The following is an 18,326-nucleotide window of genomic DNA, read 5'->3' as shown; positions in this document are numbered from 1 at the left end:
GTAAATTTCTGTGACATATAATGCACATAATTGGAGCGTGTGATTTCACCGAAGTTTACATGACATGTCATGTAAATCTCATAAAATGTCATGTAAACTTCCATTATATGTCATGTAATTCAGCATGACTCAGAGTTTTTACATGACATATAACACAAATTTACATGATATATCATGTAAACCATTATAACTGGAAGTTTACATGACTAAAATGAAGTTTACATGACGTGTAAACCTCATTATTTTTATCTGTGCAGCAATTTATTCTGTTTAGTGAGTACCCCTATTAGGGGTTTTTTTCTCAGCTTTCTAGACACCAGCAACCATCATGCAACCATCGATTCTCCACGTCCTAGCAAGTCTTATATCTCCTGGACCAGAAGACCACCAATCCTCTTATTCATATTTGTTGAATTTGGTGGACAAGGTATTTGGAGTACATTACTCAAAATTTCTAGAGCACCGTTTTTTAGAACCGTTGAACGGATTTGGATTAAAATGCATCACGCTATTGACAACCACTGAACAATTAGCGTGATGCATTTTCATCCAAATCTGTTCAACGGTTCTAAAAAACGGTGCTCTAGAAATTTTGAGCTATGTACGCCAAATACCTTGTCCTTAAGGCTACATCTATTTTGATCTACATAAATCGATCTAGTAAACTTCTTGGGAAATCCGTCCTCGTGTTAGGTAGCCCATAGAACTACCTGGTCGTATTCCGTAAACTTTTTTACTAATTTCCCCATAAGCTCTATTACAACTGTTGAATGACAGAATAATGGATCGTTGAAGATTTTTCAAAATTCTTGGAGGATAAAAAGAGTGTTCGCCCGATATCTTCACGTAGTTTTGTACACCATTTATCGTTGCTTTCATCAGTCCGTAAGCTTCTCGAAGATGCCTTCAGCGGTCGATGCTGTCTTACGCTGCCTTGTAGTCGACCAACAGGTGTTGCGTTGGGACCTGGTTTTCACGGGATTTCTGGGCGGATTTGTGAAGATCTAGTCCGTTGTTGAGCGGCCATCGACGAAGACGGCTTGATAACTTCCCCCCAAAACCATTCGTTATAGGTGACAGACGACGGAAGATGATCTGGAATGATCCTTTGTAGTCGATATTCAAAATGGCGATTGCTCGGAAGTTCTCACACTCTAATGATGCCTTTCAAATAACCCCTTTCTTTTAGCCCTCCTGAAGCTGTTCCGTTTCCCAGATCCTGACAATCAGCCGATGCATACAAATGATCAACTTTTTCGGAACCATCTTGATGAGTTTAGCTGCGAAACCATATTTATTGTTGTTAAGCTGTTAAATGGTGGCGTTACCTGCCTAATTGTTCTTAAGCTGCTGAATGGCGCCCTTCACTTCACTTAAAAAACTCGATTGGTTACAATCATCCACCGGGCGGACGCTGTCATTTCTTCGGCTGCCTGCATTCTCTGCACCATTCAGGTGTTCGTAGACGTGCTGCTTCTACTTCCACCCTTCAATCACCTCAAGTTAGTCTGTCAAGAGGCTCGCTTTCTTATCCAGGCACATTTCTGTTTGCGGAAAGCTGTTGCAAGATTTTTTCTAATAACAGCCAAGCAGTTCCATTCACCCACACTCCGCTTCTTCCAGGCAGTGTTTTTTCACTCGAAAGAGGAGGACTGCAGGCTCTGCCTTGGTTTGTAACGTTCCACGTTTTACCGGGTCCACCGTAGCATAACCACCTGCTCTTCGAGCTTCTTCTCCATGTTTTGTACTCCTTCATGCTTCGAGTTAACATCCTTCGTTAGGTGGTGGTATCGTTAGCTTCATACGGCGAGGAAGAACTGTCACTGCCGCCGCCGCCGTTATCGTCGTCGTCATCGCCATAGCTCTCATCTTCTCTGCTCTTCGTGGATTCCTGTATTGTTCCCGTAGGTACGCTTACTTATCTTGACTGTGTTTTGTCGCCTGCTTCATTGTTTTGTGATTACACTTTGTGTTTATTATAGGAACACGGTTTGCTGCTCATCGGTGGGACATCACTGTCACTGAATATTTTTTCGGTTTGTGATGATGGATTGGTTGATTTGGGTGCTTGCGCTGTTTCGTGTTCGGTCGTTTTATCCGCTTTGCATTGGATGAACGACCCTGGAGCACCATTTGCAGGTTTTGAGCTGATTTTTATGCTCAACGAAACAGATCTCGTTTTCGATTGTGACGTACGATGGAATGGAGTCTTTAAGGTGAAACGGGACGCCGTGTTATTTTTCCTATCTTGCCTCTCTTTCTAACAATTTGCCTCGCGATTTTGAAGATGGTAATCTCGAGTTCTATCGCACTGAAGATGCTGAAAAACAATCAGCATATGCACTGCAAGTGAGAATACACAGTGATAGGTTTTTGTTGCAAAATATGAAGTAGAATCTGAGATTACCATCTTTGTAGAAACAGAGCAATGGCGGATATTTCCCCGACCGTCCCGTCCGCCCTTAAGCCGCATCTGTAGTAGCCTAACCCCGTTGGGTATCCCAGGGAAGAGCTGTCTCCAACGCTCGTTTTGGATAGAGATCACTTCTCCAAACCGAGTCATATAAGCAGCAACGGTGGCGTGAAGCACGGATGATGCGAGATTATGTACCCGCACTGTCACTGCCTCACTGTCGACGCACACGGGGATCTTGAACCTATTGTTGTTAAAACACAAAAATTCGTCTAATATTGTGTGCTTTTTGATGACGCACCGCGGTATCATGGTCCACCATTTGTATGTAGACGCATTTACGGGAGTTGTGAAGCTGTATACTTCTAACATCCGAGAGTTGTAGCTTGATCACGTTTTCCAGGAATTAATGAACATGCCCAGCGTCAGGCCTCGCTGGAGGAACGCTGAAGTCGATCACGAGAGCAATTTTCCTAACAATATTCATTTTATTCGGAAGGAAGAATGCGAGAGAAAAGTGTACGCGGCGGACTGATTAGAGCAAAAGGTGTCAACTGATGACCATATTTTTGCAGGAAATCGAAGAGGAATGATTTTTTTTAACTATGGTCGATTTAGTTCTTTCTGGCTATCTAGATCTTCTTTCCCAACATTTCTTCACGGAAGAATTCTAATTGCAACTCGGAATCTTAACTGATCGACACGAGGAAGAGATTTCGTCATCATGTTTGCTATTTTTACGGCTAATCCAAGGTACTGGTGATGCCTTGCTGCTTCAATTGACGAGCGAAATGCAACCTTGAATCCACATCTCATGTATTTCGAACGCCATTCAAAATTGATTTCCAGTTGTTTAGTGGGTTTAGTGCTCTGGCTATCTTCATTAACTACCGAAAAACCGTTGTATCCAGAATAAGAGCTTTCCACTATTCCACAAGCTCACACAATCTTGGTTCTTGAAAGACCATCCAGTCATAACCTACCTAATCAGTTAGCCTGTTGGCAATTACACTCTCTATGGTGTCGTCGGCCCAGCCAGCATCTATGAACACCTCCAGCTGCGTAGAGTCTACTCCAAGGATCAGTAGTCCTGGTCGATAGTGGTTGATATTATATCCAGCAGCAGATCTCCAATGCAGGGATTTTCACGTACAGAAAAAAGTGATAGGTAAACAGCTGGTTCATATGCTTATTTAAGCTTAAACGAGTACAAAAAAAAACGAACAACCTGCATACGGAGGGGTTGTTCAGGAGTGAGACAATGTCCTATCTTCAGCAGAGAGCTCCTTTTAGATACCGAATGATACACTTGGCGTATAAGCCTCCACTCAGTCGTTCTACGATGCGCAACTAATTTTTCGACAAAAAATGAAACTTCTGCTGTACCATCCGGACGAGTTGGGCGTACAACCCACCAATTATGCCAATAAACTACTGGTTATTAAGAAGTTGGATCTCCACTCGGATCCAACGGAATGCTGAACACATCTCCTGACCGCACCTGGACATTAGATTCTGGAGGTATAGCTCTCCTGATCAAGTAACTAGAATATCGAGGAAGATTTTAAAGTTGTTGAAAGATATAACAAGGATGCTACTGCATGTCAACCAGGTTCTTCCAGATTTAAGAACAAGTAAGCATTTCTTATTTACCATTCATCTCTTAATAGCTGAGGTTGATCGACATTGTGGCACGCAACTCTTCCGTCAACGATAGCACAGTTAGCGTTGAGATGGTACATCACTGACCATCCCGGATGATCGTCGCAGGTGTGCCGAGGGTGAGTTGAAAGTTTTGGTCTTCGGTATCAGACGCATAAGAATCGTCTTTGAATTCTGGAAAATATTCTTCACTGTCACTACCGACTAGGTCGTTCCTGGCATCAATTGGGTTTTTAAGTTAAGAAAATTGTATTCATTTTTTGATTTTATACGAAAGAGCACCTTTTTCTGAACCACCATGATTTTTTTCAGATTTTTAGAACTTCATTTTGGTACCTAAAATCGATTTCGAAAAGATTTTTCGAAATCACCTTTTGACAGCTGGCCAACTGCTTGACAGCTCCATCCAGTACAAAATGCGACCAGTGGTGATTCGACAAATCGCTCCCATACAAACTTCAAACTGATTTTTGAATAGGTTCCCGGGCACCAAAATTCATGAAAATTTGGATTTCGGCTCAGTTTTGCATGCAGATTTTGAATATGAAATTATCTCAACACCGCTAAAGAAGCCAATTATTGTTGATTCAGGCTGACCAGATGCTCCACCAGATGACCATCGACCAGCGAGCGCTTCTTCTGCTGCCACTACGATCACCCTGTGTTCGCATTGGTCCACATGCATCACTGTGAACCAGATCTAGCAAAGCTTGTCTGCTTCATAAATGACTACCGTGTCATTTCGCCGACTTTCTAGCTTTTGACAGCCCGTGACGTCCCAATAACGCAAGTTTGCGGTGCCAGTCCTGCAAGCATCACTTCGCATTGCACGCTCGATGATTGCACCGTTAGCGCTTTCAGGACAAGCTTTCCTACTATAGAATGTTCATGTCTAGATCTGGGACGAGTAGCACTGCCGTTAACTCCGCCTGCTTCTCTTCACAATAGCGCCCGTAGCGGCCGACCCACCTCCACTTCCGCTCCCGAATTTCTGTCGCTATCGGCTTTTGATGACATCGGCGATGGAGCTCCACGTTGGAGATCCAATTGTGACGCCACCATGTTCGAATTATATACCGCGCAGACATCTACCTATTGATGAAGACCGTTGAGTGTTCTCCACTGAAACACACCAAGTTTCACTGGCGTTCAGCTGCACAGATTTCACATTCGAGTTATAAATTCAGATTTTGGTGCGTCGACCAATCCTGTTGTTTTTCCATACATTTCATAAACTTGCAAAAGCAGCCCTCGCCTTCTTTATCCGTGCACCTATGTCGATCTTGATGCCGCCATCGGCCGCCATTTGGCTACCAAGATATTGTAAGCTTTCAACATTCTCCACTGATTGCCCAGCTACCGTAAAGCTGGAAGGGTTGACCGTGTTTACATCCAACGATTTGGTCTTGTTGACGTTGATGGTAAGACCTGCCGCTGAGGAGCGATTGGCAAGACCATCGAGCTTGCTCTGCATTTCAGAGCGCCGTTGAGTTAGGAGAGCAACGTCATTAGCCAGTTTGAAGTCATTTAGATGCTCCATGATAATGGGCTGCCACAGCAACCCACGATTTGGTTCACGAACAACCACACCTAGGGTATTGGTTCCCTTATTAAGCATGTGGCTCCCATTTTCATCCCACGAAAAACAAAGGATTGAAGCGCTGTTTGTTTTGTTTCTTATTTTTATATTTTTTGTTAGAAGTGAGCACCCATGAAAACATAAAGAACGGAGTCAATCGGTGCCGTAATCGCTTGTTTTCGAATAGGATGAAAATGGGAGCATGAGATTACTGATGGCACACATACCCTACCAGGATCTCGTCGATTACGATGAGGAACAGTCGCGGTGATAGTATACATACTTGCTTCAGTCCAGCAACGACTCGGATGGGATCGGACAAAACACCGTTGTGCAGTACTCTGCACGAAAATGCCCTGTAGTGTGCTCCAATGAGGCCGATGATTTTTTCAGGGAGACCCTTGCGCCTGAAGGCTTCCCACATATTTCCGTGATTGAGACGGTCGAAATCTTTTTCGTAATCAATGAACACCAGGTAGAAAGACTCTTGGAATTCATTGATTTGCTCCAGAATGATACGGAGCGTGACAATATGGTCTACACAGGATCGTCCGGCACAGAATCCTGCTTGCTGCCGTCGGAGAGTTGCGTCAATCTTCTCCTGTATCCGGCTAAAGATCATTTTGCAGAGGACTTTGAGAACGATACACAGTAACATGATGCCCCGCCAATGTTCGCATACAATCAGGTCACCCTTTTTGGGCAGATTCACTCGACTGGAAATGTCGCTGAATGTATGTTGCTGAATAATTTATGCAGCAGTTCTGCAGATCCTACGGGGTCAGCTTTGAACATGTCAGCTGATATGCGATCGACCCCCGGGGCTCTGTTCGATTTTATACTACGGATGGCTGTTTCTATCTCCTACAATGGTGGATCTTCGGTGATACGGGTAATACGTCGAACCCTTGGCGGATCATGCTGAGGTGTTGATCCATGGCGTGGCCGACACTTGAAAAAGCTGGGTCGGTCAGTAACTGTCCAGATGTGTCTTTCACGGGCATCGTAGCATTCATGTTAGTCCCACTAAGTCGAAATGAAACATCGTAGAGGAGACGAATGTCGCCAGTATTTGCGGCTTTCCCACCTTCGTCGTCTTTTGTCCCGCCTACACTTCTCTCTTGAGAGCCGAATAGCGCTGACGGGCTACGGCTTTGACTCCGTGTTTTCGCTTGCTCTATCGCGGATTTGGCGTTCCTTCGCTCCTCTATCTTTCCTTTGATCCACTGCTTTCTCCGGATACGTAGCTCATCCAAGTTACTCTGGACGATGGCGATGATAGCGCTCCATGGATCTACTACGCTTCCACCTTCCAGAAAATCCGTAGCATGGTTCTCCAGTTTCTCGACGAAGCACCTTTTTATCGGGAACAGTACGTTATTGGCCTAAAGTGCCCTATCCACCGTGGTGGGGCTGTCACCTTAGGTATAGCTGGAGGAACATTTCATACTCAGCCACTGAATGCCAAAACAGACGCTGTTAGAGCCATTCCTCCTTCACGGAGACAAATTTCGTTCGTTTGAAACAAAAATATTCATGTTTATTCGGTGAACTGATTGAATGTTTAAAACAAAAATTTAAATTTTTAAAACTAACTCAATTACATCCTCTCTCCTCTCCTCTTCTTGGCGTAACGTCCTCAATGGGACAAAGCCTGCTTCTCAGTTTAGTGTTCAATGAGCACTTCCACAGTTTTTAACTGAGAGCTTCCTCTGCCAATGACCATTTTGCATGTGTATATCGTGTGGCAGGCACGAAGATACTCTATGCCCAAGGAAGTCAAGGAAATTTCCTTTACGAAAAGATCCTGGACCGACCGGAAATCGAACCCGTCACCCTCAGCATGGTCATGCTGAATACCCGTGCGTTTACCGCCTCGGCTATATGGGCCCTAACTCAATTACATATTGCTTCGGAACTGATGCGCTCCATGCATGTTGCCCAAACCGTGACGTCATGCTCGTTTGGATACAAATTTTGACAGTTCTTGTGGATACAACGGGTTCATTTCCCGCGGATCTACACGGAGAGACGAAACTACCCAAAAGTGAGTTCTTTCCCAACTTCGGGGTTGCGTGCGTCAAGCCAATTTTGAGTTGATGGAATCGATGTTTTTGTTGGGTTGTTCCCGCTTGCTTCCATGTGAAAAAAAATACCTAATTTTAAGTTTTCTCCAACCAACCGAAATTTTGACTAGGTTGTATTCACTCAAATTTGAGTACTGTGCTAGAAACTCAGTGTTGGCTTGACGGACGGAACTGCAAAAGTTGGGCTGTTTCTCTCTTCACTCTCTGACAACAACAGAAAGAGCGCATGAAAAGGGAGATAAAAAAGAACTCAAAATTGAGTTTAAAAGTACCTAATTTTGAGTTTTTCAGTTTCTCCGTGTATGTTTACTCTATCTATAGTTGCTTCGATTGTTTCTTACTTCCTCGGTAATCACCTGCTTATTTATGTTTCAGCCAATGAAGATTGTGTCTAAGATAATGGTTATCAGTTGAAATTGTGATTAACCTGTAAGGAAATATTAATAATCGCTTTTAGTATATTTTAAACAAAATGAAATCAGCAGAGATATCAAAGCAGGGTAGATATATGAAAATAAACTAATCTAATAAAAAAAGTAATAAAACTGTTTCAACTGCAATAACTTACGTACTTTTCTCTGTTTATCTCTTCCATCTTATTTGCGCTCCACTCCGTCCTTCGACACTGAAACAAATATCCGATCACATTTCCTACGACTCGTCGTATCCTCTTCGCCCCCCCTGCAGCAGCAATCGGTAAACGTAAGTTCGACGGAGGTCACCAAAATCAAGGGGATATCAAACGGCGCTACGGAGCGGCTGCAGCAGCGGCATTAGGAAATCTTGGTAATAACTGGGGCAGTCAACCGTTGCCCCAACAGCCCCTCGGCACCAACGGTGGGGAACAGTGGTACACCGACAGTACCTACTCGGTGTGGAGCTAAAGAAACAACGTCCGCAACTCGTATCAACAATTAGCAGCAACAACAGCAACAACAACAACAATACTTACACAAACTCACTTCGAATGGAATTTTTCACTAACACACTTTAACACTCACACACGTACACACACGAGAGCTACTACAGATACACACAACTGGATCGACAACAACACGGTTGGTGGTATTGGAAAAAGCAGTCACCAACGACCCTGGCTACGATTTTTATTAGTACTAGTGAGATCATCAACAAATAAACAAGCAAACAAAAGTAAGCAAGTGAACAATTACGTAGCGATTAACATTGGTTCATCAAAATTGAAAATAAGGCGAAAAGCTCTCACCAATACAATCGTAGTTACACTCTAAATTGCAAACGTACTACTACTATACGATAAAAACAGACTCTTTTAATTAACGGAATAAAACACGATTAGATCGCTACTTATACTGTATAGAAAGCAACAAAAAATATCTTTCGCTAATCATCAAAAAAAAAAAACAACAATAAGAAAACGGTAAAAATGACTGAATTTTCATAATTCTTAATATTTAAGATATAGAAATTTAAACAAAATCAGCATAAAGAAAATTAATACGGTAATGTAATCAACCCAGTTGTAGGATTTTAAAATTATTCAAACATTCGGAACTTTGAGATTATGAATCGCAAAAGTAACCCTATATTAAAAAAAACTAAACTCGTATTAGGCCGATATGATTTTTCAAATTCTTGAGTTTTTAAGTTTCGATTCGATGCGGAGAAGAAATTTAACAACACACAAGCTCACAAGCTCATTCAAACAAACACCACACTCACACACCGACGACGGAAGGACACACGTTGTGATCCATACGTACACACCCACACACACACACCGCCACGCGCCACACTTACGGGGGCTGGGGCTAGATAAGCGAACGTGATATACCTAAGTTATCATTTTTGCCACCGAACGGGGTGTAATTTTGCAACACTATTACCAATATTTTCTAATTGCTTATAAGAATGCCTAAGTCGTAATAAGGATAAACAATGAATAAAAGCCACAAGCTGAGAAAAAAAAATAAAAAAATAAATCAAACTCAAAATGAAAAAAAAAATCCGATTTAGTTAGATTGAGAGTTTTACCGTGCTTCAAAAGTATGTCGAAAATTAGAGGGCAACCAAATTACAGGAAAAAAATGAGGGATGAAATCGTTTCGGAAGTGATCAGTTCGGCGCGGATAAGGAACGTTTCGAAGAAACGGCGCAAGTTTTTTTTTGTTTTTATTTTGGTGATTCTTTGGCAAACTCAAAAGTGTAAATAAACTTTCGGAAAGTGCGAAATCGTGTATTTAGTAATAACTGCAAGAAAAGAAACTAGAAGAAAATTCAATTTGGATGGTTCTCGAAAATTATGAACGAAAATAAAGGAGAAAAAATGCAAAATTATAAGCAACGTACTAGTGATTTATTTTGAATAAAGAAGATTAACAAACATTTATGAAAAAAAGTATATAAAATTTAACATGGTGAAATGTGATTAACTAAAAAAAGAAACAATTGTATAAAGAAAAAGAAAAAAACTTGTAAAATTTGAATGTGTAGGATTTAGGCTCTTCGGGATGAAAAGAAATTGATTTATCAATTTGGCTTGACGAAACGCAAAAAAAAAAAAACTAAAAACCAGTGATTATCGTGAATCTTTCAAAAAGAAGCAGGAAAAAAGAAAAAAAAATAGAAACGACAAAAGTGATACGCGAAAAAATTCAAAATTTTCGGTGCGAAAAACAAGACGAATTTCGGAAGTGATTGAACAAACGTTTGGGTCAAACCTGGAAGAACAACCGTGTGAAACACGAAAAATTAAGGCGAAAAAAAGTTTTCAAAATCAGTTTTAGGCACAAAGAAGAACATTTTCGGCGAATATCGGCATAGCTTTTGAAACGTCGAAAGAAAAGTGAAATGGAAATAGTCTGACTAGAACTTTTTTGGTGGGGTACAGGAAAAAAATGTAATCTGGCAACACTTATCGCGCGATGACAACTGAGTGGAAGGCGAAGGCTCAGAAAGGCAAACACGTAAAATGCTCACCGCTGTCGTAGCGTCGTTTTTATTTTTATGTTCAAGACGTTAACTTATCTATGGATCGTTTTAAACAGAAAACTGGCAACACTGTAGGAACCACGTATGTGACAAGCTTCACTGTTTTCGAAAACTCAGTTTGATTGTAGTAAACACACACACAGAGCAGTGTCCTGTTAAAACCTAACCAGATTAACCTTGTATTGGGACCGTAGTGGAGTTTAAATCAACTTTTGTTCAGTTAACTTTGTTATTTGTTGATTTAAAACACAATATTTTAAAACAAATTTAAGAGGAAAAAAAAACAGCAAAGAAGGTTAGCAGAAATCGTTCACAGCAAACTAGATCTTAGCACTGAAGATTTTGATGTAGAAGTAAAAGGTAAAAGCGATAGAAACCACGCGACCGGTAGCGAGACAAAGGAGCCGGAGCCGACGTTTCGGCTCTTCACGGATCGAGTCGTTTGTGGTGCTAGTTTTCCAGCTTTTACCATGTCAGAAAACACTAGGAATGGTGCCCCAAAAAGCTGCCTTAAACGAAATTTTCACTCGACAAGAATCAAGCAGGCATAATAACCACACACGGAGAAACACACTAAGCGGAGCGGGAAGGAAACGTCAAGCGGGAAAAGAATGATGAAGAAGGCACGAGAAGAGCGATACACAACAGAAACCTACAAGCAACACAAAAAGTGGGAGAAAAGACTGAATGAAAATTATTTCAAATTATTTAGAAGAAGGAATAGGAGCAGGAGCGCAGAAGCAAACCAAGAAAAGAACGTTTCCGTTTAGAGAGTGCAAAACAAAGATGGCGACAATGGCCGTCTCCGGACCGGTAGATTGCCGACCCCCAGTTTTGCATAGGAGCCAGGATCTCTGAGCAGCGCGAGCGCGGATGGTCTACTCCAGCTTTGGAGAAAGCAAAACGCGAATCGGAAGGACAAAACGCAGACTCGTCAACCCTTTTTCTAATAGTGTGCTAGGAACGTTCGATTATTATTTGTTTTTCTGTCAAAATCACGGTCGGAATCTGTAAAGAGAGAAGCAAGCAAAACGCTAAAAGTGAAAGAAAGTAAAATTATGCAATATTCAATCATTATTTTTAATATTTTTGTGTACGTTCTAAAACTCAAAACAAAATATGTAGCCCGAGTAATAAGATTGTAAAAGTGAACCGATAAATTTAGTTTTAGATAAGTTTTCCAGGTCGACAGGATTGGATCTAGAAAGGTTATTATTTTTTGAAACACGTGCAAAACATGATCTGAATGGCAGTAGGCCGTGCCCACCGATGACAGCCAAGCCAGTGTTGCCAACTGAAATGCGAATTTCTTTGTTTGATTGCTGTTCTGTTTGGTCAAAAACTAAAACGTTACCCTTTGTTTATCTTTTTTCCTAGCTGTTATATTCCGTTAATTCTTTTTCGTTACCTTTTAGTTGTTGTCTTTCTTAGCCATAACCTGTACTTTGTTTTAGTTCATCTTTGTTGATCCAATGTTTCGAATCAATTTCGGCTGGTGGCACTTGCCGGATGCCTTGGGCGAGAATGGCCTACTGTCAGGACGGATTCGGCGCGTACGTTCGGCGGAAAAAAATAACCTAATTAAATAAATATTAACGTTTAGATGTTATTCTTAATTGTACGCGACAGAAAGAAAAACGCTCGGAAACTTATTGTAAAGAAGCTACTGATAATGGAAAGAAATGAAAATCAAACACTGACAGAACTAATCGGAGAAAATATAAAAACAAAAAGTGAAAACAGAGAATGCGAAAACATATTTGTATAAAAATATATATTGAAAAGTTATTATGTTAATTATATATTTTTTTTATTTTATATTGTATTTTGATAACGTAAATTTTAATTATTTTAGATAAAATTACCCTATTTTTAGTTCATGCAAGAGATAGACGATCCCAGCAAACAAAACGAAAGCAAAATATTTTCAAAAAACAAAATAATCAGAACACCATGAACGATTTCCCCCTTCTACCGTTTAAATTGAATAGGCAACAACCCTTTTTAACATAATTAATTAATTTTAAATTATCCAAAAGCCTCCACACACTATTTTTATTTAATTTTTACAAGGTTTAATTTTAAAACGAAACGTCAACGTGAAGCAACATACAAGTTACATAACCAATTACACACACACTACTACACCCCTTTTCAATTTTCATTTTTTGAACGTCAATCTAGTTTAGTGAACGTGTTCCGAACAGATTAACTGCAAAACAAAACAGATGTGGAATCGCAAAAACAAAAGAACCATAATATATTATTCACAGAATTTTAATCTTATACATAGTAAAGCAGAATAGTTTTTAATCTCCTTATCTAAACAGCAACGCAGCAAAGCAAACTAGTTTTTTCAGACAACCCATACAAAGCAGAAGAACAACAAAATCGAATCCAGAGACTCGGTACGTCAGATCGATGATAAATGACCCCTTGATTTAAAGAAAGCAAAGATTTACAAAATGGTGACCTCGAATCAGAACGCCGTTTGTTATCATTTTCACCCACTCATTACTCAAATGAGCAAAAACTGAGAGCCATCCAAGGATAGACCACGCAAATGCCAGAGTACCAGGAGGAATGAATGTCATATGAAGCTATAGGAAGAAACAAGACACTAACAACAAACAAGACAACCACAGAGAACTTCACAGCAACAAAGCGAATGAAGAGAAAGAGAGCGAGAGGGAAACGAAAGGAACGAAACACAGCCAGCAAACAGTCAAAGCCAACTTATTCCAGACATACCATTTCACCTTTCAGTCACAACAGATTATTGTTTCTTGATACCACCATCATACACACAAAAACACACACACATCTAAACCTGTCATCACAGCCATTCTCTTCTGTTCACTCCTCGCGCTGACTCTGTCCAGTGGGTACAGCAGTTTTTGTTCTCTCCTCGCACATTCCCTGACCTTCCACTGACGCCTCATCGTCCTCCTCCACCTCCTCCATGTGTTCACAGTACAGTTTTGTTTTGTATTTTTTGTTCAATTTTCGATTCAGCATTTTTTTGCCTCAATGGGGCACGTTCGGTGTAGTACTAGATTTGTAGTAATGAGCTGAATTTTTGTATGGTGAGAAGGTCAGTTCTCTGTTTCTGCAATGAAATGGTACAAAAAGCGTGGGTATTATGATTCCTTGCCTAATTTGATGCTCTTTGAGCAAAACTTTGGATAACTATGTTGTTTATGTTGCAAGAAATGGTGAAAACAACAACACTGTTGCCCAAAGTTTTTCTCAATCAGCATCAAATTAGGCAAGGAATCATAATACCCACGCTTTTTGCACCATTTCTCTGCTGAAACGGAGAATTGACCTTCTCACCATACTAAAATTCAGCTCATTACTACAAATCTAGTACTTCACTGACCTGTCCTATTCTCCCTTTCATATTTATTTCGTGTTCTTTAACAATAGTACAGTACTCTTCACTTCTCACCTGGAACCCCCTCTTCTGTCATTTATTTTTTCTTGTAGTTAACCAAGCAGAAGGCCATAGAGAGATTTTTGTTTGCTTTTAATTTTATTTGTTTTGTAGCACCATTTCTTTTGTGACAAAATTCATTTTGGATCTAGTTGGCAACTTTGATTCGACACGCAACACACTACACAGACGCAAACACAATGTACGTAAAACCGATGATAGCAATGTTTTGGCTTCACAGAGAAGAACTAACAAAAAATAACAATGAAATCATAATACGTGCAAGCGAGAAACCCGAAAACTACTACCAACTCATTTAAAAAAAAACTGAAAACGATTGGCCAACAAAATTAATGTCCACGCACGTTTGGTCCTGGCAATTACCATCAACTTAACAATTAAGTTCACAAATGCAGTAAAGTAAAAATGAAGAACAAGCAAGAAGACCCCCCGAGAGAAGACAGAAGGAAGAGAATAATAAGATGGAAGAGAAAAAAAACAAGCAAACAAGTAACGGATAAATAAAGATAAACAACCTTTGTATCTTCTCTATATGCGAAAGAAAAATAAATGAAAATAAATGTTACATTTGTGGGACTATTCGATGTAGAAGGATATCACAGCCATATTGTAATAGTTATTTATGGAATGAGTTGCAAACAGAGTCGTACATGAGTGGAACATGAGTCGTATATTTTTCCAACGAGGCTTACCTCGCTAGGTCAATTTGGTTGATAATCTGAAAAATTCAGGAGTACACTGGAACCTCCATTAATGCTCACTTTGTTTAGACCAAACTAAATTTACGCACACAGTTTTGGCACTTAAGGAATTCGAGTGGCCCGTGACCTTAGATTGGAAGCCACTGATCTTTGCAAAGCATCAATACAGATTATACAGTTTCTTGAAATGGTCAATCCGAAATAAAAAACACTTCTTTCTAGAATGTTCAGTGTTAGAGAAGTTTACGTGGCCCGTGATTCCATGTTGCGAACCACTGATTACTACACACCTATATTGAACATTGAAGATACAGAGGATAGACAAAATGGATAGGCCAAATCTTCACTTAAAAAAATGCTAAAATAGCTGTAACTTCTTGAAAAGTGAATCAAAAATCTCAATTTTTACTGTAAGTTAAACAAGTAGTTGTGTATAAATTTAAAAAAGTTATGGGATGCATATAGTTGTGTGGCCCGTGACTCCAGATTGAGGACCACTGAGCTTTGCAGCACAACTGCATTGTTGTATAGGGCACTGCATTGTTTTGATTTTGTATGGGATTTTGACGTTTCTTGGCCTTGTTGTTTACAAAATGTCTGTAAGAGTGAAAGAGAGGGAAAGAATGTCATGCAGTGCCCTATTACGCAGAATCGGAAAAATATCTTCATTGCATCCTTAACCTAAGTTTCCTGATCCCAAGTAGAGCGCTCAAGTAAAATTCATCCTTTTCCGCAAGTAATTTTGACAACTGATCTATATGGGGATAAATGTCACTTTTTTTACAGAATAATAACACCGATTATTTTTCCGCGCGGAAAAGTGACAGCTTCATTTGATTTGCACGGGAAGCGTTACTGGCGTTACACTTTTTTCCTTACTTGTCATCTGCGAGCCGCTCAAGTAATTTTGAAGCGGAATTATTACTTGATCATTACTTGTCCTATCTTTTTGCACAATACGTACGAAGTGGAAACTAGCCTTTACACTTTTGGTTCTTGAGTATTCCATGAAGTCCGTGACCATTAGGGTTATATGAAAAACAAAAATTTCGAAAAATGCCAAGTCTTACCTCCTGAATCAGTTGTTTTGGACTCCCAGAAGCTACGATCAAAATTTGAGCGAAATCGGTTGAGCCTAAGGGGGCGCTCAAAACGCTTGAAGTTTGTATGGGAAAACTCGGCCAAATGTATGCTGAAATTTTAAGTTTTCGAATTTTGCCACAAGATGGCGCTGTAAGCGTTCAATAATCATACCCTTTGGTATATTGTAGGTGACTATATGCCAAACAACTTTGTCGAAGACCGCAAAGTGATCCGACGGCTGTGATAAAAATTATACCTTACGCAAAGTGAGGCAAAGTATTGAGATTTCATCTATATATATAAAAATGAGTTTGAAGTTCCTTTGAGGCAACAAAACTCAAGAACGGCTGAACCGACCAGGATGACTCTTGCATGGTTTGATTCGTATTCATGGTGGCTGTGTTTATAAGTAAAAAAAAGTTACGAAAATGATCTAGAAAAGTGAAAAAAATGATAAAGTACTCATTTTTATGACCGGGGAAGAAAATCAACACGAGCGAAATGAAACCAATCTAGAGTGCGGTGCAAAAATGACCTCATCGGTTGTCAAACCACAACCTCTTGACAAGACAAAGTTTGCCGGGACAGCTAGTTATTGATATTAGGCCGGAACAAATCTCATTTTCTTCTTTTGTCACAATACTCGTTGGCTCGCTAAGGGGGAGGACAATAAATAATAAATGTATTGGACGAAGAAATACCCAAACAATTTGGCAAAATCTATAAACTCATCGGATTTGTTAAGAAATTTTCTGTGCAACTCTAATTTCACCTTGAAATTTTAAAATTTCTTGAATAATTTATTGTTGTCCCCCCTCAAAATGTTGAATTTTGACCAAAATTTTCCGAGGGGGCGGTGACATAAGAGAAAATCGAAATTTGTGTCAGCCTTATTCCTTTACATGTATTGGAAATACAACAATAAAGTTTATCCTCTCTTTACCAAGGGTTTAACTTTTTTCACAGACGTTGGATCACTTTGCGGTCTTCGACAAAGTTGTTTGGCATATAGTCACCTACAATAATACCAAAGGGTTTGATTATTGAACGTCTACAGCGCCATTTAGCGGCAAAATTCGAAAACTTCAAATTTCTGCATACATTTGGCCAAGTTTTCCCATACAAACTTCAAGCGTTTTGAGCGCCCCCTTAGGCTCAACCGATTTTGCTCAAATTTTGAACGTAGCTTCTGGGAGTCCAAAACAGCTGATTCAGGAAGTAAGACTTGGTATTTTTCAAAAATTTTTCATATAACTGTGGGCCACCTTAGTGACCATGGATTGGAAACCACTGATATTGGCAATGCAATTTATACAGTTTCTTACCGATTTTGGCAACAACCGTTTTTGTCTACTCCCGATTTTGGCAACACCCGTTTTTGGCAACATTTCCTTCCCGATTTCGGCAACACCCGATTTTGGCAACAATTTTTTACCGATTTTGGCAACAAAAAAATTTGACCAAAAATTTTTGCCGAAAAATCGTATGTATTTGTAAATGTAGTGTTATTTTAGCCTTACTTTTCTTTAAAAAATCAAAATTCATTAAATTTTCCAAAATCGACAATTTTACAAATCATGACGTAATTTATGAACGTCACCTACCGGGATCGTTTTATAGCTTGTGAATAGTCCATATTTATAATATAAGCCAAATTGACGCATAAAAGTTGAAAATAATCCACAATTTTTTTTACCGATTTTGGCAACACCCCAATTTGGCAACATAAAATTCACCTCGTCCGTTCAGCTGCTTGGTTTCGCTGATGATATTGATATTATTGCTCGTAAATTTGAAACGCTGGTGGAAACCTGCGGAAACGTACTTCCGACTAAAGAGTGAAGCCAGGCGAATTGGATTAATCATTAATATGTCGAAGACAAAGTACATGATGGCAAAGGGCTCCAGGGAGAAATCACCGCGCGCCACCCCGAATTTATATCGACGGTAATGAAATCGAGGCGGTTGAAGAATTCGTGTACTTGGGCTCACTGATGACCGCCGACAACGACACCAGTAGAGAAATTCAGAGGCGCATTGGGGCAGGAAATCGTGCTCTCTACGATTCGAATAAAGTTCGCCGTAACACGAAGTTAACCATCTACAAAACGCTGATTAGACCGGTCGTCCTCTATGGGCACGAAACATGGACCCTACGTGCAGAGGACCAACGCGCCCTTGGAGTTTTCGAACGGAAGGTGTTGCGTACCATCTACGGCGGAGTGCAGATGGAAGACGGGACTTGGAGAAGGCGAATGAACCACAAGCTGCATCAGCTGCTGGGAGAACCAACCATCGTCCATACCGCGAAAATCGGGAGGCTACGGGGGGCGGGTCACGTCATCAGGATGTCGGATAGCAACCCGACTAAAAT

General features: G+C 40.3%; 1 protein-coding gene across 11 annotated transcripts in view; it reads left to right on the top strand.

Moving 5' to 3' along the window:
* Nucleotides 1–14,733, top strand: part of LOC109621271 (heterogeneous nuclear ribonucleoprotein R) — a 107,159-nt gene extending 92,426 nt beyond the window's left edge. For 4 of the 11 annotated variants that reach the window (XM_062843382.1, XM_062843385.1, XM_062843380.1 and 1 more), the window contains exon 12: nucleotides 8,429–14,733. In XM_062843382.1, coding sequence (XP_062699366.1) covers nucleotides 8,429–8,625 — 197 coding nt within the window. In that variant the 3' untranslated portion in view covers nucleotides 8,626–14,733. The remainder of the gene's footprint in view (nucleotides 1–8,428) is intronic. The other 7 variants (XM_062843377.1, XM_062843376.1, XM_062843379.1 and 4 more) reach the window with 3 other exon arrangements.
* The last annotated feature ends 3,593 nt before the right edge of the window (nucleotides 14,734–18,326 follow it).

Source organism: Aedes albopictus, unplaced genomic scaffold, assembly GCF_035046485.1.
Source record: "Aedes albopictus strain Foshan unplaced genomic scaffold, AalbF5 HiC_scaffold_18, whole genome shotgun sequence".
Taxonomy (NCBI): Eukaryota; Metazoa; Arthropoda; class Insecta; order Diptera; family Culicidae; genus Aedes; species Aedes albopictus.
Note: the sequence above shows the minus strand (reverse complement) of the source record. Positions and strands in the feature narration are given on the sequence as shown.